This window comes from Labeo rohita, chromosome 22 (genome assembly GCF_022985175.1).
Source record: "Labeo rohita strain BAU-BD-2019 chromosome 22, IGBB_LRoh.1.0, whole genome shotgun sequence".
Classification (NCBI taxonomy): Eukaryota; Metazoa; Chordata; class Actinopteri; order Cypriniformes; family Cyprinidae; genus Labeo; species Labeo rohita.
In genome coordinates this window covers 30,616,600-30,637,851 of record NC_066890.1, presented here as the reverse complement: position 1 = coordinate 30,637,851, position 21,252 = coordinate 30,616,600, and the positions used below count along the sequence as shown (strand labels likewise).

Sequence of the window (21,252 nt, the reverse complement as noted above, 5' to 3'; positions counted from 1 at the left end):
AAAAAAAACTTTGGAAAAAACTATTCCAGACCTTACGAAATTTAACCATGATTGTACTATAGTAAAAGTGTAGTATCCATATTTTTTGGTGTATTGATTACCATTTGTATCACCAGTTTTATAATAAATACCATAGTTAAACTATGCTTAGTGTAACAAAACCACGGTTAATTAGTGGTTACTATAGTTTAATTATAGTAACCATGTTTTTTGTTTGTTTTATTTGTAGCTAGTAAACCATGGTTAATTTAGCTTCAGACTAAAGTTGAAGTTATGATAACCTTCCCCTTCCTTGCTGATAAAAACAATAGAAACCATCACTGAATTTGTAATGGTTTTCCTGGTTATAATGGGACTTGTATCGGTTTAATCAGTGTAATGGACCCTGTCGGTGGTCTTATGTAATTATATATAAAATATTTTCTCTCATTTTTGGAGCCAAACAGTGCTGGCCACATGTCAGTCAGTAACCTTTTGATGACAACCAAAAACCCCGCAACTTTCGTTCTACATCACGGAAAAGTTTACTAAGCAAACGTATAATTTTAGAGGAACTTATTGCTTTACAATAAAACACGACTGGTTAGTTAAAATGTTAGAGCCCTTATTTACTTATTTTACTTACTTTATAACAGCCTAAACATGTTAAAAATCATTTTGTATACAGTAGAACATACACACAGGGCGGTGACGTTGAGGGCCGGACGTGATGACGCAAGCTCCCTAGCCTGTATACGTGCGCGTTCTCGTGTGAGCTCGGAACAAGTAGAGGACGACGAGGCTTCCTCGAGGGTTTTGCTGCATACGGTCTTTGCCTCTGGGAACAGGCCTGAAATTTGTACTGTTACGTACTTAAAAACCATTTAACCATGAGAAGGAAGCTGTTTGGCGTAATTCTCGCCGTTTGTATCGGTTGGTTCCAAGCCGAGGCTCTGACAGGTAAGGCGTCTCGTTTTTCTGTTGATCAAGTAGCTTGCGAGCTCATTTTTCACAGGCCGACTGTTTACACAACACGACATAGGCGACAGGGTCGACTGTATTTACACTGTTTTTACCTCACAGTAAAGTCAAATACAATGAAAACGAATATTTGAAATGGTTTTAAGTGTTTAAAGGCCTTTAAATCGTCGGCAAACTGTCGTGTACGACGAGCCCATGAGGAAACAGCTCACGCACACAGAGCTATAGCAACAGCTGAATAGTTTTTTTTAAAGCTCTTTAAGTTTTCTTAAATTCCCAACACACAGGAAATATTTATCCGAAAATAAAAGTTGAAATAGTATTAATCTAAAAAGAGGCTAGAAATTGATGTTCGCTACATAAATGATTATCAAGGAGTTAAAGGCAAAGTACAAACCTCACAAAATCCACCATGTGGATTTGCTGATCTTTAATGTAAAAGAACCTTTAATCCCAACTCTTTGTAACCTTCTAAGTTACACATTTCCCAAAATCACTCTGAGGATCATGCTTCTTGGCTGACCTTTTAATTATTACAAGAAGGATTCAACCTAACTTTGCTAGTTAAAATATTAATGCCTGTCCTCTTCTCTAGCAGGTCAGTTACTCCAGTGAATGATGTCTTAAATGCGGTAAGCAGCAGGCAGCTATGACAACCGGTGCGGACTAGTTTTCTAGAGGCCTGCTGTCAAGTCTAGTAAAACATCAGTTGAGAGTAGCCTGTAATCATAAAATGCAAACTGAGGGAGGCAAAACATGTTTGCCCAATCATGAAGGAGGAGGCAGTCGGGCAGCAATTTTCATCTTTTAGTCTATCCCTGTTCAGTAAAAGGCTTAGCTTAAGCTCATTATAATGTTCTATCACTGGAAATGGCACAGGAATCCACACAAACCCACTGAACTTGATCAGGCGATCAACCGTTGCTTAAAGTAATGAAAGTTAGCAGTTTAGTTGGAAATGCTAATCATGTACTGCGAAATTTGTTTTTAAATGTATTAAATATCCTTTCCACCCTTTTAGATAAATCAGTTGGTTTGCATGATGAATGAAAATGGCTGAGTAATGAAACTCATTTTGTTTTATGGTCTGGCAACATCATAATTTGTTTAGTCCCCCAGCAGCAGCAGCTGATGAATGGCATGGTCGGTAAATCCAGACCTAATCAGCTTCATGCTCGCTGTTAGAAATAGAGCGCTAAACACTCTAGGAGGTGCTTTTCTGCACGTAAGCGTTGATGCTTCCTCAAAACGGCACAATTTGAGCAGCAAGTTTGCTCATGCTGTTCTTGAGTTGCCACATAGTACGCAATTGTATGGCAGAACATCAGAATGGTTGAAATCGTAGCGCCTTCAGATCAGAATTAAAATTAGATTTTCCCCTGAGTACTCAATCTTCAGCTCAGTTGTGCTTTGCTCGATAAATTGGGTTAGAGCAAATGGGCAGGTATTTATCATGTGTAGGTGAGTAGGCCTGAGAAGATTTTGTTTGTGATTGTGTTTTGTGCTTAGTGGCAGCCATTTTGTACTTAAAAAAGGGTGCTTGTCAGCATGTACTCGGCTTGTTTTGTGAGGATAGTCCTGTCCTTCAACTTTTTAATTGTTCTCATCAAGCTGTAGGGATATTCAAAACTATGTTCTTTCAAAACTTGTCACTGGGTTGCCTTGAATCACTATTGACTAGTCTAAAAATTGGCCTGAAATAATAAATTTAGTGCATCAATGGGTTTTTTTTTTTTTTTTTTTTTTAAACCTTAAGTTAAATCAAAATGTCTTATCTTCCAGATTCTTAGTAGCTGTGTTTCCATTATCCTTCGAGTTATGTAAATTGAATTTGTGAAATGAAAATATATATCACAAAGTTTTTAAATTCACATGAGGCTGTTGTTCAGGCAATTCGAAAAAGTAATGTTTCACAAAACTGCAATAGATTTTTCGCATTCACAGGCCCCTGGCGTACACACAACTCCCAGAAGCAGCTCTCCGCGCTGCTTCGCAAAAGATAAATGCCTATGTCGTCTTCTGTTAAAATAATGGTTTGTCCAGTGGACATGTTGGACCTCTTAAATCATTTAGTATCTTTAAATCCCATCTGTCCACAAACGACGACAAGCTTGCATTGATTTTTTTTTTTTTTTTGTTTGTTTTTTTGTTTTTTAAAACTACGCTATCTCACAATCAATTTGGCCATATTTTTTGTAGTGGCTAATTCGTACAAATACGTATGACCTCAGTCGTATGATTTTGTACATTTTCTGTGAGGGTAGGTTTAGGGGTGGGGTTAGGGGTTATCATTCGTAGTAATTCCTACGAATTTGCCACCTCGTAAAATCTGTATGATTTTTCACAAAATGTACGAATTTGTACGAGCCAGGTTGGTACAGATTAGCTACTTGTAAAATATGTATGAATTGCTGTGAGATTAGGTTGTCTAAATTGAAATATTTTAACGTCAAAATGTTGCGACTTTCATTGTGGTGAAATGGTAAAAAAACAAAAAAAACAAACAAAAAAAAAACTGTCTTTAAACAGTGCTATCTCTCAACTAATTTGTACGGGTTTTACAAGGTTACTAATTTGTACGAATGTGTGACCTTAGTCATTTGGTTTTGAGTGTTTTTTTGAGGGTAGAGTTAGGGGTGGTCATTCGTATGAATTCTTACGAATTTGCCACCTCGTAAAATCTGTACGATTTTTTTCATAGAACATACACATTTGTACAACTTGGCTCGTACAAATTTGTATGTTCTGTGACAAATAAAAATGAATTGGCCGCCTCACAAACATGAATCACAAACACATACGAGTTGCCATGAGATTGGATTTAAATTAAAACTTTGTTTTAGCAAGTTCAATGTCCCATGTACATTTAGGGTTAGCGATCTTAAAATTCTCATGGTTAAACAGTTATGACTTGCAATGCAGATAAATGTCTTTTATAGGGAATGAATGCCACATTTATCAGCATTCAGTTGTGAGTTTGGGCCAAGAAACTGCAATGTTGAAACAAGTGACCTTAGGTCAGCCTCTTCTGCCAATTAATTCACGTCGGCATGTGAGGTGGTGAACTTATTGACTTGTTTACTAGAACAGGTTAAGTAAAATCTAGTGGCAGACTTTGTACCGAGTGATACTTGTACTTTACGGTTCTCCTTGAGTTATTTACAATTTAGGCTTGAAAAACTGGGCTAATATGTCTACTTTATGTTGACATTAAATCTAAACGCATGAATATACAAATATATGCTGAAATTCCTTTTAGAGTTCGTTTATATGAGTAGTTTTTAATTTGTGGTCCACTTAGTGAACGTTGGAGGTGACCTTTCATGATGGTCAAATGAATGAAGCCTGTTCTGCTTTCAAAGGGCACATGTTATTTCAGGCCTAAGGCATGTGTGGAGTCTCATCGCTCTGATTGTAATGTGGATTGTGGACATCTACCCTTTTCACCCCTCCCTGGCTAACACACTAAAACATTCCTCCCTCAGCAGCGGCCAAAAAGGGAGCAGTACCTTACTCTTGTTTCAAATCCAAACACACTGAAAGCATGTGCTACGTCAAAGGAAGCAACAACAGGTCTGGGGCTGATCTCAAAGCGTTCTTGTCATTGATGTGAAGGGTTGTTGTTCAAGCTGCTATGCACGTACTTCCATGTCGTTCAGGGTGTGTGTATTATTCTAAGGTGATCAGAAGAATTTCGTTGAAGTTCTCCATGGGGGATTAGCACGGTACAACCTTGTTTTTCTCCGGTCTACATGAATAGCTTCAAAATGGTTGTTTTTAGGGTCATTTAAGCTGTTCACGTCAATTGTTTATTCATAATCATTTAACAACTTTTAAGAGGATAATTTGCCCAAAAGTGATGATCACCCTCATGTCATTCCAAACCTGTATGACTTTCTTCTGTGGAGTGCAAAAGAATATAGGGCTGTCACGATTCCTCGATTCAATTCGAGAACTCAGTTTTAAAAAATCCTCAACTGCATTTTACCCGTGTCGAGTAACCAGCAAAATAAGCCAGAAGGGAGGCTGAAAAGTATTATTAGACCTTTTTCAAGGCTGCAGGATATTAAACCCTTTAAAAAAATCATAAAGCATAATGCTATTGTGAATTCACAAGCTGCGATTTAAATTAATATTTGCAGGTTTAATATGCGCTTTAATTATTGATTTTAAACTGTTATTTACATGTGTGGATGTTGCTGTGAGTTTGGTTTATTATAATGTTCAGCTGGGAATGCAACATGCGCCATTTCATCCGATTTGTAAAGTCAATCATTTATAAACCTACGCAAACACAGGAGAATACCTCAATATCTTTCTTAATATGCTTACTTTTAATATGCTAATATGCTTTGAGTATTTCAAAATAACTTTAAACCCTCACTCTTTAAAATGTTTACACATTTTAAAGACCACATTAAGTTAAATGTGGTTTAGTCGATATTAAACAAGAATTAGATAGCGCAGTAAAGTGTAAAAACATTGTCAGGCGGTTGCCACCCTCTGCAGTTATAATACGTAATGTATATTAGCATAATTGTTTGTAATATATTATGTATTTCAACGGTTTTGTTCAATAAAACCATATGATTAATTGCTTTTGATACTTTATTTGAACTAATTATTATTGCCTCATTGCTATTATATGTATTTTAAGTAATTTTAAAGGCTATTGTTTGATTGGGTCTCTTTTTATTACCACCAAAAAAAGAAAGACAAATTTTTGATTCGATTAATCGTCAGAATAATTGGCCGATTACTCTTGTTACCAAAATAGTTGTTAGTGGCAGCCCTAAAAGATATTTAAAAAGGATATATATATATTTTTTTTTAGTCACATGTTAGAATTCAAAGGAAGAAAATCCAATGAAATTGGTCATAATGACGTCTTTTATGTTCCACAGTAGAAAAAAACTCATCACAGTATAAAACGCTCAATACAGGTTTGGAATGACTTGATGGTGAGTAAATGCTGACACCATTTCCTTTTTTGGGTAAACTATCTCTTTAAGCCCCATTACAGTCATCACTTTATTTCCGAATTTCATTTTCCATTGCATTTCTTGATATGCTAAGCTTTGGTTTTAATGCATGCTTCAACTCATTGTCTTTTTAAAATGCTTGCTTCTAATGTTCTTCAGTTGGATTTTGGCATCATGAAGTGTTGAAGTCTTGCATCACGATGCTCAAAATCCAATTTGTTTCTTGTGTATGCCGTCTTTGTCTTCCATTCTAACGTTTCTCTCTTTTTCTTTTCTCCTCTGCCTTTTCTTTTCTCTTTTGCCTGCCTGTCTGCTAATCATTATTCATATCATCTCAATGAACTGTCCACACTAAACCCAAATCACTCACCAAATGTCCAGCGGGCTTCATAAAATCGCCCTTGTCTCAGATGAAACTCATAGAAGACCGTGCCGAGCTGGATTGCGAAGTCATAGGGAACCCAATCCCCGAAGTTCAGTGGTGGTTCATTGAGGGTGAAGAACCAAACGAAATGATCACTCAGCTCTTTGACGGCGCGAGAGAGGATCGCGTACGCATCAATGCCACCTATATCAACCACGCCACCAGCACGCTCGTCCTCACCAACCTAACTCTCAACGATACAGGCATTTACGAGTGCCGTGCCTCAAACGACCCTGACCGCAATGACCTCAGGACCCCACCCAAAGTCAAGTGGATTCGTTCGCAAGCGAACGTTATAGTGTTTGAATGTGAGTTACGTTGTGGAAACTCAACGTCTCCACTAGTGTAGAGGAGGAAGTCCCGTAGATTCAGACTCTCCCTTGCCATGCCCTACGCCTTCCTTTTTTTTTTTTTTTTTTTTCCCTTCGACCAGAGACCAGGTCACATGACTTCTCACATGACTACTTTAGCACCATCTGTTCTTTCATAGTAATCTAATGCCTTCTGAGCACATCACTGCCTAGTGCTTGAGATGAAGTTGAACCTTTTAAAGAAATGGCATTGATCGGCTAACGTTACTGGCGCTACTCTTAGGTGTTAAATGCACTAATTGGCATGCATTTCTGAAAAAGGGCTCTGATTAGGTCTCATTAATGCGGCTTGCTTTCAGCAAACATCTAAAAAGCTCTTTAGATGTGTGGCTTAACCCTATTGGTGGTCTTAAAAAAACTAGTACAGGTTTTCATAAGCTCATGGTCTCCAGTTGCTGGTTGGTTGAATTGTTTCCTCTACCCCTTTGTTTTCGTTGCAAACTGCTCACTCAGTGTTTCCCAGTAGCTCACAGCCCAAATGTACCTTCACTTCTCCTTTGATAGAGCACAATGTGCCTATCGGCACACATTGTGGTGAACATCTGGACAGCAATGTTCCGATTTGTTCTGTCGTGTACAAAAATGTCATTTTTTTACAGTGCCACATCAAACCCAGAGGTTGGTAGAGTCATTTTCAACAGTGTGCACTTTTGTTTTTCTGTTAAAGAGTCATAATGTTATGAAAGTTGATGTTTGTGTAACTTCTGCTACTTTTATGCTTCGGCAGATCCAACCATCATGACCAAACCGGAGGTAGTGAACAACCAGACCTCTGCAGTACTCAGCTGCAATCTTACCAACCCTTATTCTCCCATCAAAGGCTACTATTGGACCCATAATGGCAAGCCCATTGACAAAACCAAGTCAACTGGTTCAAATGATTACACTGAACATGAGTATGTTCCTCAACCTTATATAAATGATTAAATGACTAAATAAGAGTGAAATATAGCACTTTAATTTCAGTATTGTTACATTTCCCAGATGTAGTGTTTACCCATCCATCCAGGTTCTTTAGGTATAGTGCAACTTTTCAGTTTGCATGATGTTGTTAGCAGCAGTAGCGATGAAGTGCCTCTGGCATTATATGTTCACTGACCCTAATTCCCATTGGAACTGCTGGGTTGGAAAAACATCCATGGGGATGCCTGAGTGGCGCACTGGAAAAGCTGTTTACGGTGATTCTACAGAATTGGTTCAAAGTCAGAGTTGGAAACTTCTTGGAAAAAAAAATGTCTTTTTACATTTCTAGTAATTGTGCAGTTAATTCTCATACTGTGTTTTCAGAAAATTTTGGAATATTTGTTCATATATTTTGTCACTACCGAAACACAATAATAATATAATTTAAGAAGGGTTATACTGACCTATTAAGATTTTGCTTACATCATCCTTTTAAATATATATTTTTCTATTTTATTAAACAGTTTTTAGAGGTAATTCTAGGGCCAAAAAATTATCACTTTTTATCGATAATTATCAGGATGAATGTCAAATTTTTATTTATTTTAAGTTTAAAAAGGCAGATGTTTGCTACAAAGTGCAAGTTGTAAAAAAAGAAAGTTAATTGTTGCTTTAAACAATTCTTTATGGTCAGAACATGACAAACACTTCGTGTTTTTGAATTCTTTACACTTTTCCACTCATTTTACCATAACAAAATAAATATCTTAATAGACAAAAATAATTTATTAGTTCTGCATGCTTTGACTAATACGGTTTCAAATCAAGAAACAGGTTTGTGTTGCCTGATATTATTAATAATAGTATTAAAAAAGTATCAAAATCTGTAATATCTGTAAAAACTAGCAACCTCATTTTTATATGGTTTAATTCTTCTGACTACTTAATTAATTTTTGGTCTTCCATAATAGCGTATATTTAGATCATGATGATAAGTTAAATAATATAGCACTTCAATACCATGGTAAACATGTAATATGGTTTCTAGGTATTTGTATGAAAAACAGTAGTCTAGATAGTAGTCAAAAATACTGTAATTATATTCCATTACTACTCCTTCAATACATTTAATACATGTCTACATTAATAATCTAATAAAATTCCACACAAATACCTACATTTCTGACACTGTACCACTGTGCACTTAGTGCTTCTACAGTAAATCTATGGTAAAGGATGGCGATTTGTAGATTTAAAAAATATTCTGTATCGTTGTGCACAGTGTCTCTCCTGTTTGTCAGCGCTGTGTCATCTGTCTTTAAACAGAGTTATTTGTTATTTGTCTTCACTGAATTCAAGTGCTTTACACTGGATTTGGTGACCAAAACTTCGCCATTTGAACTTTGATCCGAGTGGTGCTCTTTCGTTCCGCCTTTGTCGCACAAACATTATATCAAACAATTATCAAATTATTATCGTTTAACGAGGAAATTTATATCATGTGATAATTATCGTTATCAATTTATCACCCAGCCCTATGTAAATCAATAATGGTTACAATTTTACAATTTCTTAAGTTAGTTACTTGTTGTATTTTGAATCCAGTTTTTCTTTGTAAAAGGCAAAAAGTTGATCGTACTGATTTCAAATTTGAGGATTTATTAGTTTAAATATATATTGAACCAAATACTATCATAACATCTTAGTTGTTAATTCAGTATACTTTATTTTTGACGAAACAATCCTATGTTTTGGTAGTGACTGCACATTTTCGGTAGTGACAGTAATGCTTTGGTAGCGATTACATTACAGAATTTTAACCCACATACTAAAACGCTAAAAATTTGCATAACTGTGCTGAAATTTTATTTCCTCCAAATAAAAGATTATGTTCCCTTTTGTCACTACAGAAACATTGATGACATGTTTTGGTTAAGACTGTTTTGGTAGTGACAGTTTTAGGAAATAACACCCCAAAAAAACAAAGACGTTCCTTAGTTAAACACAGATTTTTCAGACTTTTGGAAACAATTTACATCAAAATGATGGGGCCTTTCTACTCGCACCAGAGTGACCAGAATATTTCCTGATCATGAATGTAGGGGTGTAGTTAAAATCAGCTTCAGCCAATGTACTAAAACGTACACTGTTTCGGTAGTGACGAAAACGTGGGACATTTTTTACATAGTTTCTTGATTTATAAATTAAGAGAATTTTTTTTTTTTTTTTGAACTTCACTTTAAGAAATCAAAAAGATATAATTTTAAAAACTAAAAAGAATACAAATAAAGAAAAAATAATCAATATTGCTTTCATAAATTAAAATTTGGGGGTTAGAGTTCAGGACAGCCACCTCCCAATGGAAAATACCCACTAAATAATGATTTTATATATATATATATATTAAGCTTACTGATATTTTAACTATTGAAAGAATCTTAGTAAACATCTAAGATTTGAATTCTTAAATGTTTTTAAATGTTTTGGTTGTGGGACAGCAGTTTGCACCAATTCTGTAGAATGGCCCATATACCTAAATTGTCCTCCTCTCCACCTTTATTGCTACAGTACTGTTGTTATATTGAGGAATCTCCATTGGTGTATAAAACCGTTTAGAATGTGAAATACTTCCCTTTTTTTGTTTGTTTTAATTTGTTGGTCTCACTGCTTGTTTTTCTTTCCGTGGCAGAATTAAAAAGGTTGATCACCTCTCTTCTGGAATATATGCGTGTGTCTTCAAAACAGAACCTGAGGTTAATGCGACCATTGAAGTTAAAGGTAAGAAAGCTTATCTGTATCCATTATGCGTTTTTTAAGGTATTTTGTGCATTTATGTGCTCGTCACCCTTGATTATACTCTTCCTGTTAGCTCTCCCACATGTAGCGGCCTACAAACACTCTGAAAATGCTAATGAGAATGACAAGGCTGCCCTAGTATGTGTGAGCCATGGATACCCCGTGACTACTGACTGGAGTTGGTACAAGCTCGGTGATGATGAATCTGAGGTAAATAAACTTTTACTGAATGGTCGTGCATGAGATTGGTACTTGGCCTTGTGATTTGAAGGTTGGATGAGGTTGCAAAGGTTTCTTAAATGACACTTGGCATTGTACATTAAAAGGAACTAATGAATTTAAAGGAAAACTGTGAATAGCACTCTGACGGCTGAATGAACACCAATATCAGTTTGCTTTCTCACGTCACTGCTTTAAATCTGCAGCTTCGGTGGTTAAGCAAATGATCTAGGTACAAAATAATGCAAATAGATGGTAACAATCGTGACTTTAAACATTTGGGACGAACTTGCTTGTTTAACCGCTTGAGGTAATGCTAATGTTTGCATCCTCTCAACCTTGAATCTTTCTCTGCTAGTTCAACATGTAGTCAACAAATTCATTGCATAGTAATATGAAAACATGCACTATTTATACTGTATACACAGAGTTTCATTGTCTATTTTAAATGTGCATCTGAAGTGTTCCACTCTGTGAAGCATGCAGTGTTGTCAAAACAAACTTGCCGCCTCTAGAGGCCGCTCTCGTACCGTCTGATGACAGCGGACCTTCTCAGTCGCTCCAGCAATGGATGCCACCCCAAAACACTATTGCCATAGATTTTTGGCGACAGTTCCGTAATTAACTATCGGTGCCATTTAACGGCAAAATTCATCAGTTGGTCGACCTCTAATTACGATATTATATTTAACCTATTGTGACTACTTCTAAGAATTTATAATAATTATAGCACAAGTAGTTGTATTAATAGAATTGATACAATATTCAATTTTATTTAATACTACTAAGTAATTTGTTTAACCATTTGTATATAATTAACGATTATTTAACTGTTATAGTGTTAGTAAATATATTAATATACTGTTATGCAACTTATATTATAGGTATAATATTATAAAATTTATTATTATTATTATTATAGTTGTATTGATAGAATTGCTACAATATTATATTTTTTACTACTACTAACATAATTATATTAACTGTTTAGATCTAATAATTAAACTGTTATAGTGCTATTAATTATATTAATATAATTAATGTCCTTCATCCTATTGTCAGGTACTAGATTACAAAATATTCAAGATATTATAAAATGTATTTTGTTATTAATATTAGCAATAATATTGAGTTGTATTAATAAAATTGCTTCAATGTTATATTAAATTCTTTTTACTATTACTAATGAATAATTAGCTGTTTATATAATTAATAAAAATTAATTTAACTATGGTGTTAGTAATTTTATTAATATAGTTGTTGTTCAACCTATTGTCAAGTGCAATATTACATAAAATATTTGATGTAGAATGTTGTATTATTATTATTATTATTATTATTATTATTATTATTATTATTATTATTATTATTATTATAAATAATAATATCTTTAGTTATAATAGAATAACAGTTAATGTTCTACATATTGTTGCTTTTTTTATCAATAAGAATAGTTGTATGGATGTAATAGAATTGCGACACTATTTTTTTTACTATTACTAATAATTTTATGAACTTTTACATGTAATAATTATCTTAACTGATAGTGTTTGCACTTGTATTAATATAGTTATTCAACCTGTCAAGTACAATATTACATAATATATTCTATGTTATAAAATATTTTAATAACAACTGTTGTGCCCTAGTAGTTATATTAGAATTATAGTATTCATATTCTACAGATTGTTGCTTTATCATTATCAATAATTTTAGGAAATAACACCCCAAAAAAACAAAGACGTTCCTTAGTTAAACACAGATTTTTCAGACTTTTGGAAACAATTTACATCAAAATGATGGGGCCTTTCTACTCGCACCAGAGTGACCAGAATATTTCCTGATCATGAATGTAGGGGTGTAGTTAAAATCAGCTTCAGCCAAGGTACTAAAACGTACACTGTTTCGGTAGCGACGAAAACGTGGGACATTTTTTACATAGTTTCTTGATTTATAAATTAAGAGAATTTTTTTTTATTTATTTATTTATTTTTTGAAATTCACTTTAAGAAATCAAAAAGATATATTTTTAAAAACTAAAAAGAATACAAATAAAGAAAAAATAATCAATATTGTTTTCATAAATTAAAATTTGGGGGTTAGAGTTCAGAACAGCCACCTCCCAATGGAAAATACCCACTAAATAATGATTTTATTCTACATATTCTACAGATTGTTGCTTTATCATTATCAATAATAATAACAACTGTTGTTGTGCCCTTGTAGATGTATTTTAACAATATTAATTTATTCTAAATTATAATGTAATTATATTTGTTACAGATTGTTGCTTTTTAAAAGCATTAATTATAAAATTATAATATAATTATTTATATTTTACAGATTGTGCTCATTGTCAATGGCACTCAAGACAAGTATGAGATCAAGAACACCCCCAACAAGACCACGCTGTACGTGAAAGACCTGGACATGAACAAGGACATGGGCTTATACCAGTGCCAAGGCAACAGTGAAATGGGATTTGCCACGGATAAGATTCAGCTGCGCGTGCGTAGCAGACTGGCCGCCCTTTGGCCGTTCCTCGGCATTGTCGCCGAGGTCATTATCCTCATCACCATCATTTTCATCTACGAGAAGAGGAGAAAGCCAGACGAGATCAATGACGGTACGTGACTGTAGCGGTTTCCGTCGTAACGATATTTCATTTTCCATTTTCGTGAATGTAAAAATGATCAGTGGATGTAATTTTACATTTTTGTTGATAAATTCGTAAATCGTGCAAGATCCTATTTCATTTTGATTTTTGTATGTTGTATTTTATTTGGCTGAAGTGTGTGGCTGTGCCTTAGCTGAGTCGATTTTTATTATTTACGTTGTTTATTTCTCTGTTCGCTGCTGCTTTTACGTTGTGGTAAGTGCTCAACTGCATGTCAGACTGAAGTGGATTTGCTTAAACGGGTGGTTTTGGGAGTTTGAATGCTCTCCCTGATAGGCTGAGAAGTACAACTCTTTCACTGGCAGTTTGTCTCAAATACGAAGATTAAAACGAAACCGATTCGTCAGACCTAGGTTCAAAAAAAGCAACTTTATTGGTTTTCCCGTAGCCAGTGAAAGCGTTCAGCTGAGTCTGACATATTGCAGTTCAGAATGGGTTTTAAATGTCAAAGTATTATGCATAATAACCAAGATGACTTTTCAGACGGATCATGTTATACTGCCTTGCATGCTTTCTGCATCATCTTCTCTTTGCATGATGTTCTTCAGCCCTAGATTAAAGCAGCGGCTTCCTCTACGTCTCTAAGAGGCGGCACCCGTGTGGCACAAAGGATGCCAAAATATATAATCCAGACTATGTTTGACGGATTTTATGGTTCTGGGTGTGTTTGGACATGCTCTCTGCATGAAAACTTTGGCTCTTTCAAACTCTGATTCAACTTTTTGCTTTTTCAAGTATATGTTTGTTGGGTGTCAACTCGCATCTTATTTGAAGTTTCTTTCTGATTGTGTCTGTCTGAAGCACAACCTTGCCAGTAGCCAGACTATTTTCTAATATTTTATTCACGTCTCGCATATAGTGACTTCAGACCCCCTCAAAAATCTGTATTATTTCTAAATACAATGTAAATGTATTTAATATACATGTAATCTGGGTTGCGTAAGAAGATTATGAAAATCAAGTACTCGTAATTACAGTATATTACATTTTATAATACGACAATCAGATTACAGTTACTACTTTATGGATTACATACCATCTACGCAATGGCAGTAAATCATTCATAATCTGTTTCTCACTAATTATTTTTATTTTTTACGTTTTCTTTTCTAAAGATTCTATTTTGCAAGCAATTAGATCATGTATGAAGCAAATGGTTATGAAGTTGTAATGTGTAATGCATTTTATAACACTGCTATAGAGAATATATTTTCTTTTGTCAATGCAGTGTTTTAATAGTAAGTTTAAAATTTGATAAAGTAATCTAAAAAGTAGTCAGAATGCATTACCTAAAATGGGTAATCCAGATTGTTACTAACTAGTTTAGTCATGTAATCTGTGTTTTTATCTTTTTTATTTTATTTTTTTTAATCAGACATAACTAAATAAATCTTAATAAATCATTTATAAATTGGCATAAAAATGCATGTTTTGATTTTTATTTTTATTTATTTTACATAGTACAAATGAATGAAGAAAAATATATAAATAAATAAATGTGGTTTGAAATTTGAAAAATTATTTACATGCTTAAAATATTTTTTTTATAAGTGAAGGACCCCAGACAACTGCATGTATTATTTATAAATTATTTTTTGTTTTAAAATGTGTGCATGTAATATACACTCTTTACTTTATTATTGTATTTGATCTTTTTTTACAAACATTTGTGTCTTCAAACCCTTTCAAAAAGGTGTATTATTTAAAAATAAATAAATAAATAAATAAAAATATAAATATATTATTATTGTTATTGTTATTGTTGTTGTTATTATTATTATTATTATTATTATTATGTATGTGTGTGTGTATATATATATATATATATATATATATATATATATATATATATATATATATATATATACATATACATATACATATACATATACATATATACATATATATATATATACATATAATTTTTTTTCTTTTTTTTTTTATAATGTTGTATCTTTATGCATATGTTTAGTGATTTGAAATCACCACAAAAAAAATGTGTATTACAAAATACACAATTTACTTTTATTGTATTTTGGCTTTTTTAAACCACATGTATATTGACTTCAGACTCTGTCAAAAACCTATTACTAAAAATTAATGTATATAATTTAAATGCTTTACTTTTATCATTGTTATCTTTTTTTTTTAAACTGATATTTATAGTGACTTCATAAATCACTTATAAATCACTTATAAAGTGATGTTTTCCAAATGAATGTAGTATACAAGGTTTAAAAAAAATGACTTAATGCGTGCAGTTTTGTTGGGGGTTTGTTTTAAAAAATAACTCGAATCAAATGCGATAAAGTTACGAGTATATATTACATATACACTTATGTAAAATAATGGCAATTGTAAATCAAGGTTGCCACACACCCGCATGCATTTCTAAAATATTAAATTTTACATATAAATGTGCATTATATATTCTCTTTACTTTTATTGTATTTGATATTTGTTGCGCAGACATGTGACTTCAGACCTCCTTTAAAAAGGCATATTATTTATAAAATTATATATTGTAGTATGTTTTTGCATACGTTTAGTGGTTTCAAATCACAAAAGATGTGTATTATAAAATGTTTTATTAACATTATAAATTAATATACACTTTGTTGTATTTTATCATTTTATGCAGCATATGGTGACTTTAAACCCCCTTGAAAATGTGTATTTGTTTTTCATATTTTAAATGCATATAATTGGGCCCCTGTGATTCTATATTAATGGGGCTGAATCCAGTCATAAAAATGCTGCGAGAGTCATTTCGTTAGCGTTTCACCCTTTCTTTTGAGTAAAACTGTTGTCATGTCATACACAAACAAAAACCGAAGGTTTTCACAGCAACCTGTCAAAATATGATTTAATGTATTAAATATCACCACTGCTAATTAAATTATTATCAAAACATTATTTTTAGGATTATTTAATTTATTTATATTTTTAAATTAATTTAGCAGAAAAAAGTTAAATGCATAAAAGAGTATTTATTGGGGGGAAAAAGAAAGAAAATAATTTTGATTTAATAAAATCAATTAAATAGAGATACTTTTGACATCTTGCTATTAATCCAGAAAATTTATGGAAAGCAAAATAAATGTTTTTTTTTTTTTTTTTTTTTTAATTAAACTTTTTATAAATTGTTTAATATTGTAAGTTTCATAAATTCAATTAATCAGACATGCTTTTTGACAAATACAATTTGAAAATTTTAATTTAACCATTAAAACAGTCTAGAAAAATTAAAACTGGGAAAAAAAAAAAAAATAAATAGCAACGGGAAATAAATAAATAAATGGGGAAAAAATAAAATGGTTTTCATAGGGCCCTGTATAATTATATGCTATTTACTTTTTGTAAATGCATGTAGTTTTGTAGGGGTTTGAATTACACGCTTTTATTTTCCATATTACAAATCTGTATAATAATACATTATTATATAATCTTTATTGTATCCCTTACACAGATGCTTTATAGTGACTTAGTCCCACAAAAAAGTTGTGTAAATAATTAGCCTAAAAACCTTTAAAACTACATTGCGTCACACAAAAACAGTTTTTTTTTATTTTTTTATTTTTTTATTTTATTTAAATAAAATTAAAGTGAATTTGGGTGTCCACCATGACAACGCTGTGAGAAATACCACAAGCAGTGATGCAAACGGTGAAACGGTTGGAGTGCTGTTATCACTAGAATATTGCACTCCTCTCAGCCAATCAGATGCGAGGACCAGAAAGAACCGTTGTATACTTATATACTTGGCATCGTTTATCGTTAGGCATTTTCCAAAATCTTTTTTTTTTTCTCCCATGAACAAGTTCATAAAGGTTGTGTCAGATGTTATTTTAATTTCCATTTCCATACGGCCGTTGTCATATCCGTAGACTTTCCTACATATGTGCCAGAGGCAGGACATTTTCAGTGGTTTCTTTTAAAATACGACTGTTTGTTGGTGATATGCTGACTTCAGAAGTCCAGTGCAGGAGTTTGCAAATGTGCTATAATGCTGTTTAAGAGCCTTCACCATGATTGATGCAGAAAAGGAACAATGTAGGTGAGGTTGTGCTACAAACAAATGATAATTGATTGGAAATGTTTGTTCTTGGGTTGAAAACCACTAAACATATCCTTTCAATCCAACATCAGACTGCATGGTTAATGTAAATGCATTATTCTGCATGAAATCATCATTTAGTAGTGCTGTGAAAAGATGGATAGCCGTGTTTAGTTGACGTGTACAGATTTAGCAGTAGAAATAAATGAATTAAGAATATCAATAAGGTTTTCCAGTCCCCATATCGCATTACTCATTAGGTGCTCTGCTTTTAAACTTGAGATTCTCACTGTCAAATTGTAGTTTAGACAAGCTACTGTAACAGTTCAAGTAGACTGTAGTCTTGTACGTATGTCAACTTTTCTGAAATTAGTGTTTAATTGTTTTTCTTTTCCTTTTCATGTGTTCCTGCTTCCTGTAGACGATGACTCAGGATCTGCACCATTGTAAGTGCTTCGTAATATTTGTGTTGTAGAAGTGCGTAAGATATTTGTTCAGTTTCTCTAAGGAGCTTCGAGGGCATGTTGAAGTCCAGACAGTGGCCTTAGATGTACTTCTAGCTCAGGAAATTCATACGCACATCAAAGAGGGAACTGACGTGCCGATGTGTTTTTCAGGAAGAGCAACGCCGCTACAAACCACAAAGACAAAAATGTCCGGCAGAGGAACTCCAACTAAGAAAGGAGAAAAGGTGAGAGATTTTAAATAATATTTACAAATTTATTGTAATATTATAATTATCTGTAACTTATTTTTTTATATTTAATATTTAAAATCTATTTCTAATATACAAGATTAAGCATAATAAATATATATATATATATATATATATATATATATATATATATATATATATATATATATATATAATAAATTAGAAACATTACAGCTATTACAGCTACAATGTGTTAATATTGTGTTACTTTTTGAGTTTAATGTATAATGTAAATCATATTATAAATATATTATATTGTGATTTATTTTTAATATGTATCTTTGTATTCTATTATAGACTTCATAAATGTAATGTGTAAATTAAACTGTAATGTTTTTTTGATCCATTACAATATTAATAATAATTATTCATTCAAATATTTATTAGTTTAAAAATAAAAAGAACTTTACATTGAGTGATTTAATTAAAAAATAAATAAAACATTTAATGTAAATAATGGCTTTAATTTTATAGAATTAAACTTATGTACTTTTTTTTTTTTTTTTTTTTTTTTTTTTAAACTATATTATAAATGGTTCATTTTTAACGTGTATCAGTGTTCTATTAAATGCTGCTTCATAAATGTAATATGTATAATATAAACTGTAATAAAATAATTAATATTGTATCAATTTATTAGAGCAAAAAAACAACAATGAAATTATTAACGTAAATATTTGTTTAAGATAAAAACATTTAAAACATTTAATTTACATTTTTAAAGATTTATTAGTTTAAAAAAAAATTTATGTAAAGTGTTTTAATTCATTTTATCAATTTAAACTATTTTATACCCCCCCCCCTCCCTCTTTTTTTTTTAACCATATTATAAATATTTATTGTAATTGTTTATTTTAATTTGTATCTTGTATTCTATTATAGGTTTCCTCTATAATATTACAATGTATTTTGGTAAATGTTTTTAAAAATGTTATGTTAATAGTGACTTGACTAATTTTATTCATATAAACATTGTACTTTTATACTCATGTAAACATTGTACTTTTATACTCATGTAAACATTGTTTTTTTTTTTTTTTTTTTTTTTTTTTAAATTATATTAATATTTATTATAATTATGATTTATTTTAGCATGTATCTTTTGTTGTCTACTATAGGCTTCCTCAATGTAATATCTATAATATAAAATATTTTTTGTTCTAATAATTTTAATACATTATGAAAAAAATAATAATAAAATAATATATATATATATATATATATATATATATATATATATATATATATATATATATATATATATATATATATATATATATATATATATATTAGTTTTAAAATATATTTAAAAAATAAAATACATTTACATTTAAAGATATATTAGTTTTAAACATTTAATGTAAGTAAATGTATAAATGTATACTTTTTTTTTTATCAATATAAATTTATTATGATTTAGTTTTAATATGTATCTTTGTATTCTATTAAAGGCTTCTTCATAAATGTGATGTTATCTAAACTGATAGTATGCTCTAATAAATGGTATACAATAGCAAATATAAATATAAATATAAATATTTATTAGTATAAAATAAAAATTAAATCTTCATATTCTGTTATAGGCTTCTTAATACAATATTTTATTAGTTCATAATATACGTATTTTTCTAGCTCTAATAATTTTATACAACTATAATAGTAATAGTCATAATAGTAATAATAATAATAATAATAATAATAATAACAAAAGCAATAATAATTTATTAATAATAATAATAATAATAACAAAATAATAATAATTTAATAATAATAATTTAATAATAATTTAATAATAATAATAATAATAATAATAACAAAAGCAATAATAATTTATTATTATTATTATTATTATTATTATTATTTATTAGTTTAAAAATCATTTAAATAAATTTACATTTAAAAATTAAATTAAAATAGTTTTTTTTTTTTTTTTATTTAAACATTTCTCAGGATCTGCACCATTGTGAATTAAAAACTCCAACTTATGATTATTTTTAGTAGTATTATTATTATTATAAGCTACAATAACATGATGCACTGTATTTTTAAAGCACATCCAGCTAAGGGTTTTTTTTCCATTCCTTTCAGGTGTCCTGATGACTACTGTTGAAGAGAGAGGTGAAGCATTGAGTTGCTGACTAGCACATTCTAGTGCACCCTGCGAGTTCTTAACCTTCTGCTTGAGTGTAAATGTCCCGAGATATTAATTGGTCTACTTTGACTTTTATTCCTCTCCGTATCGTGTTGCCAGCAGATGTTTTTAAAATGTTTTTGGGGGGAAGGGGGGAAACTGCATGATTGTATTCTTGCTGTAGAAGTGTGTGTTTAGTGGAAATCTCTTAATGTGGGAATGATTTTTTTTTTTTTTTTTTTTTTTTTTTCGGGTCTTCCTGGCTTCTCTCACTGTTCATCACGAGTGTGCGCATCGCAATTTTCCGAAACTTCTACCGAGTGTAATTGAAATCACCATTCAGCCGCATGAGAGTCATGACCATGTTTGGTGTATACAAATAGATCGCTGAATCACATTGGCAGTCATTTTCCTTTCTGTACGCCTTAATGTTTAGCCTCTTTATTGTACATGCTTTTTTTAGTTAAAGTAATTTAAATTAACAACTTTGATGTGCAGTACTCAGACCGTCGCTGCCCATTAAAGTGCACTATTCCATGTGGATGGTCAAATGCCACTTTTTGTCAGGCTAACAGTTTTGTTTAATAATCTCAAACAAGCTTATTTGTAGTTTCTGATGTTGACTTTTAGGATTCCTCCTACCTAACCCTTAAGGACCAAGTGCTAGTACAGTGTGTCATTCGCATAATCCGTTATAAATTGTTTCCCAAATTCTAACATGGAGGACAGTGTGGTTATAAATATTTAGGTAATGTCAGTGAAGGTGGGATCTTCGTGAAGGCTTTTGCTTAAATGATACTCTCCTATAGACAGTCATACTTGCATTGTAATACATTGTGAAGTATAGTGTCTGGATGTGTGCCATTTCCAATTTAAGAGATGCGTAAATTTAAGATCTTGTTAGAAGTGTATAAATTATTTTGCCTTAGCTTCATAGGAAATCTCATACACTGTCAACTGTACTGACTTGCACAATCTGAATAAACATTTGATTTTAACGTTGTCTTTTGTGTGTTT

At 31.6% G+C, this 21,252-nt stretch overlaps 1 protein-coding gene across 2 annotated transcripts; it reads left to right on the top strand.

Moving 5' to 3' along the window:
* Positions 1–726: 726 nt before the first annotated feature.
* bsg (basigin) lies at positions 727–21,233 on the top strand. 2 transcript variants are annotated; one of them, XM_051094073.1, is made up of 9 exons: positions 727–939; positions 6,324–6,674; positions 7,465–7,633; positions 10,330–10,418; positions 10,510–10,646; positions 12,999–13,281; positions 17,811–17,835; positions 18,007–18,080; positions 20,193–21,233. In XM_051094073.1, the coding sequence occupies exons 1-8, from the start codon at positions 870–872 to the stop codon at positions 18,065–18,067; spliced, it is 1,185 nt and encodes a 394-aa protein (XP_050950030.1). In that variant the 5' UTR covers positions 727–869; the 3' UTR covers positions 18,068–18,080; positions 20,193–21,233. The 2 variants fall into 2 exon arrangements, with proteins under 2 accessions (XP_050950030.1, XP_050950029.1); XM_051094072.1 differs by lacking the exon at positions 6,324–6,674 and having other exon boundaries at positions 730–939.
* The last annotated feature ends 19 nt before the right edge of the window (positions 21,234–21,252 follow it).

What these genes read in the sequence shown, in the direction of transcription:
- bsg (XM_051094073.1), top strand. Translation starts at nt 870, where the DNA reads ATGAGAAGGAAGCTGTTTGGCGTAATTCTCGCCGTTTGTATCGGTTGG. An exon ending in AATGATTACACTGAACATGA is followed by an intron (nt 7,634 to 10,329) that starts GTATGTTCCTCA and finishes TTTCCGTGGCAG; the next exon opens with AATTAAAAAGGTTGATCACC. An exon ending in TGCGACCATTGAAGTTAAAG is followed by an intron (nt 10,419 to 10,509) that starts GTAAGAAAGCTT and finishes TCTTCCTGTTAG; the next exon opens with CTCTCCCACATGTAGCGGCC.